Source organism: Panthera leo, chromosome B2, assembly GCF_018350215.1.
Source record: "Panthera leo isolate Ple1 chromosome B2, P.leo_Ple1_pat1.1, whole genome shotgun sequence".
In the NCBI taxonomy this organism is placed as follows: domain Eukaryota; kingdom Metazoa; phylum Chordata; class Mammalia; order Carnivora; family Felidae; genus Panthera; species Panthera leo.
The window spans coordinates 1,240,953-1,244,103 of record NC_056683.1 but is presented as its reverse complement, the minus strand read 5'-3'; the positions used below and the strand labels follow the sequence as shown (position 1 = coordinate 1,244,103).

Genomic DNA, 3,151 nt, shown 5'->3' with positions numbered 1-3,151 from the left:
ACAATACATCTAGCCCCACCCAAATACTCCAGGTAGATGGAGTGGCTTACTTGACCTTGAAATCACAAAACAAGGGCATAGTAAATGTGAGGACTCTCACATGTAGAGGATTTCCTATCTCTGAAATGGTCAACTTACAGAGAAGGGAAATATTTTTTTTTCTTCAACATATATATCCTCAGAGCTTGAATATATTTGCCAATAAAATAAAGTTTAAAAAATGTGGGAAAAACATGAATGCTAAATTTTTGTTTTTTGAAATAAGAGCATCAAGCCCCTTTGAAAAAATTACTATCTACTGTCACAATGATTCAATAAAAGAAGGAACATTATAAAACCAAAGAGCAAGAAGATAGTATGAAATAAAGAATAACACTTTGTAATGATTTCATTTAGGCAAAAATTTCATGTCCTCCATTTCTTTTATCTAAGAACATTGAGAAAACATTACCCCCTCCTTTGACCCATCTATAGGTAGGAAATTAGTTAAAACCTATAAAACATTAATTTTTGGTTTAGAGACTCGATGTCTCTCTATTCTCTGTAATAGTGGTTCTCAAACTTTAGCCTGATCACCTCTCATGTTTGTTAAAAAACATAAGTTGCTGGGGCCATCCTTTGTTTTGTTCAGTAGGTCTGAGGTGGGCCTAAGCATGTGTTTTCTGATAAATTGCTAAGTGATGTTGTTGATGCTGGTCCAAGGACAAACACTACCTTATAAGAAAAAACCACAACTCCTTATCAGGCCATTAAGGGTAAAAGTTAAGTTTCTCTAACAGAGAAACCCCAAAATAAAGTGACTTAATTAATATAAGATAATTAGAAGATTTTTCTCTTGTAATAGTCTGGAAGCATTTCTCTACTGATGGGATGGTTCTGTTTCCATCTTATTGTTCCATTCTCTCTTAGGGTTTTTGGCAAAAATAGAAACCCTCCACATTCACCGTCCAGCCTGCAGGAACAGGAGGAAGGATGAGAGTAAATGGCTTCATATTTGAGAAGATAACCCAGGGGTTGCACACTTTGTTTTCCCAACATTGTGTTGGTGGAGGGCAGGCTCCGAAATGTGATATTTAGGATGGCGGCCCTATGACCAATTAGAACTTAAGGAAGAAGGTGGAACAGGTATTGGTGGGCAGTTGGTCTACACCACAAAGACCCCACTGGCAGTGTCAGGTGGATGAAAGTGAATGTTATTTCCCATAAAAGTGGCAAGTCTGGGAAGAAAAAAAATCAGTGCGCAGTGTAATCCTACATTAAAATAAATTTCCATGTGAAATATTTTCTTAATATTTTGTACATATGTTTACTACTGTACTTAAACACTTTTCATAATTATATTCTTATTTATCTGTAGTTACAGATTAGTCTTGAAGGTTTTTCAAGTATATAAATTGAATTTTCTTTAAATGTCTGTATCTCTCACTTTCTACTTATTTACAAGGTATGTACCTTGGTACAAGGTAAACACCCAGTAAATGCTCTTTGCATAAATGCATAAATTCATCTTCTGTTGGTAAAAGTCAATATTATTTCTTTATCTCTCTTCCATGTAACTCATGAATTTGATGACCATTTTTCTACCCACAGTATTCTCTTTACTGCACTTTTTACATCTTTGTTTCTTAAAGTATAGATCAGAGGGTTAAGGGTGGGTGTGACGATTGTGTAAAAGAAAGTAAGGAATTTTCCCTCGTCTTGGGATGTGCTATTCTGTGGCTTCATGTACATATAAATGATTGTTCCATAAAAAAGAGTTACTACTGTGAGGTGGGAACCACATGTATTAAGAACCTTATGCCACCTTGCCACTGACTTGATCCTCATGACAGCTTGAGTGATAACTGCATAGGAGATGAGAATTAGTGATAGAGGTACTAGAAGTAATATCACTCCAAGAGCAAAGACGATGGCCTCCATTACTTTTGAATAGACACAAGCCATCTTGAGCAAGGCTGGCATCTCACAGAAAAAATTATCGACCTCCCGGTGCCCACATCTTGGCAACTTCAAAGTCAAGGAGCAAAGAATGAAGGCACTACCGAGACCACCTAACCAGGCGGTGAGCACCATCTTCTGGCAAAGCTGAGGGTGCATTATTATTGTGTAGTAAAGAGGTTGACAAACAGCAGCATAGCGGTCATAGGCCATCACAGCCAAGAGAAGACATTCTGTCGCTCCCAAGTCAAGGGCAAAGAAGAATTGGAGCACACATCCTCCGTAGGTAATAGACTTTGTTGGACCCCATAGATTAACCAGCATCTGTGGGATGATGCTAGTTGCATAACAGAGATCCAGAAAAGACAAATTGGATAGGAAGAAATACATGGGAGTATGGAGCTGGCTGTCTAGGTTAGATACAAGGATGATGGTTGTGTTTCCTACCAGAGTCACAATATAGAAGATGAAGACAATCCCAGAGATGATGTGTTCTAATTGCGGCCAATCAGAAAACCCCAGCAGGATGAAATCTGTCATGGAACTTCTATTGTTTGTGTCCATGGCTCTTTATGAAAGTCTAGGAGACAATACCATGGTAATAAAAAATAGTGTCTGCCTTAGGTAGAAATTAAACTCTCTCAAATTTGCCATGAGTATCCAAATTCACTTGTTGTGTGCTTTCTCCCATGAAGAACACTTCTTTTAACACCTCTATGTCAGTGCTCAAAGACTCTCTCTGTGTAATCATAACCAGAGTGGTTCTGAAAATAATATGGTAGGGGTGCTTGGGTGGCTCACTTGGTTAGGTGTCTGACTTCAGGTCATGATCTCACAGCATGAGAATTCAAGCCCTGCATCAGTCTCTGTGATGACAAGTCAGAGCTTGGAGCCTGATTCAGATTCTGTGTCTCCCTCTTTCTGCCCTTCTCCCACTCCTGTGCTATCTCTCTGTCTCTCTCTTTCTCAGAAATAAATGAACATTAAAAATTAAAAAAATATAAAAATAATATGGTAAACCCATTCACACCGAATTGCAAATCATTGAAAAGGCTTAATATGCCATTATACCTATGTTTCCATGTTTTCTGGGTAAGCAATAAATCCATAAATTTAATGATATAATTTAGGAGTGGAACATAGTTTGAGTTGTTCCTTCTTTAAATCATGATGTAAGCATTACTTGATCATGACAAATTTTTCCCTTATCAAA

General features: G+C 37.6%; 1 protein-coding gene across 1 annotated transcript; it reads right to left on the bottom strand.

The window, feature by feature from the left end:
- Positions 1-1,557: 1,557 nt before the first annotated feature.
- On the bottom strand, positions 1,558-2,502 carry LOC122218917 (olfactory receptor 2W1-like). Its single transcript, XM_042937224.1, has one exon. The coding sequence runs from the start codon at positions 2,500-2,502 to the stop codon at positions 1,558-1,560; it is 945 nt and encodes a 314-aa protein (XP_042793158.1).
- Positions 2,503-3,151: the final 649 nt, after the last annotated feature.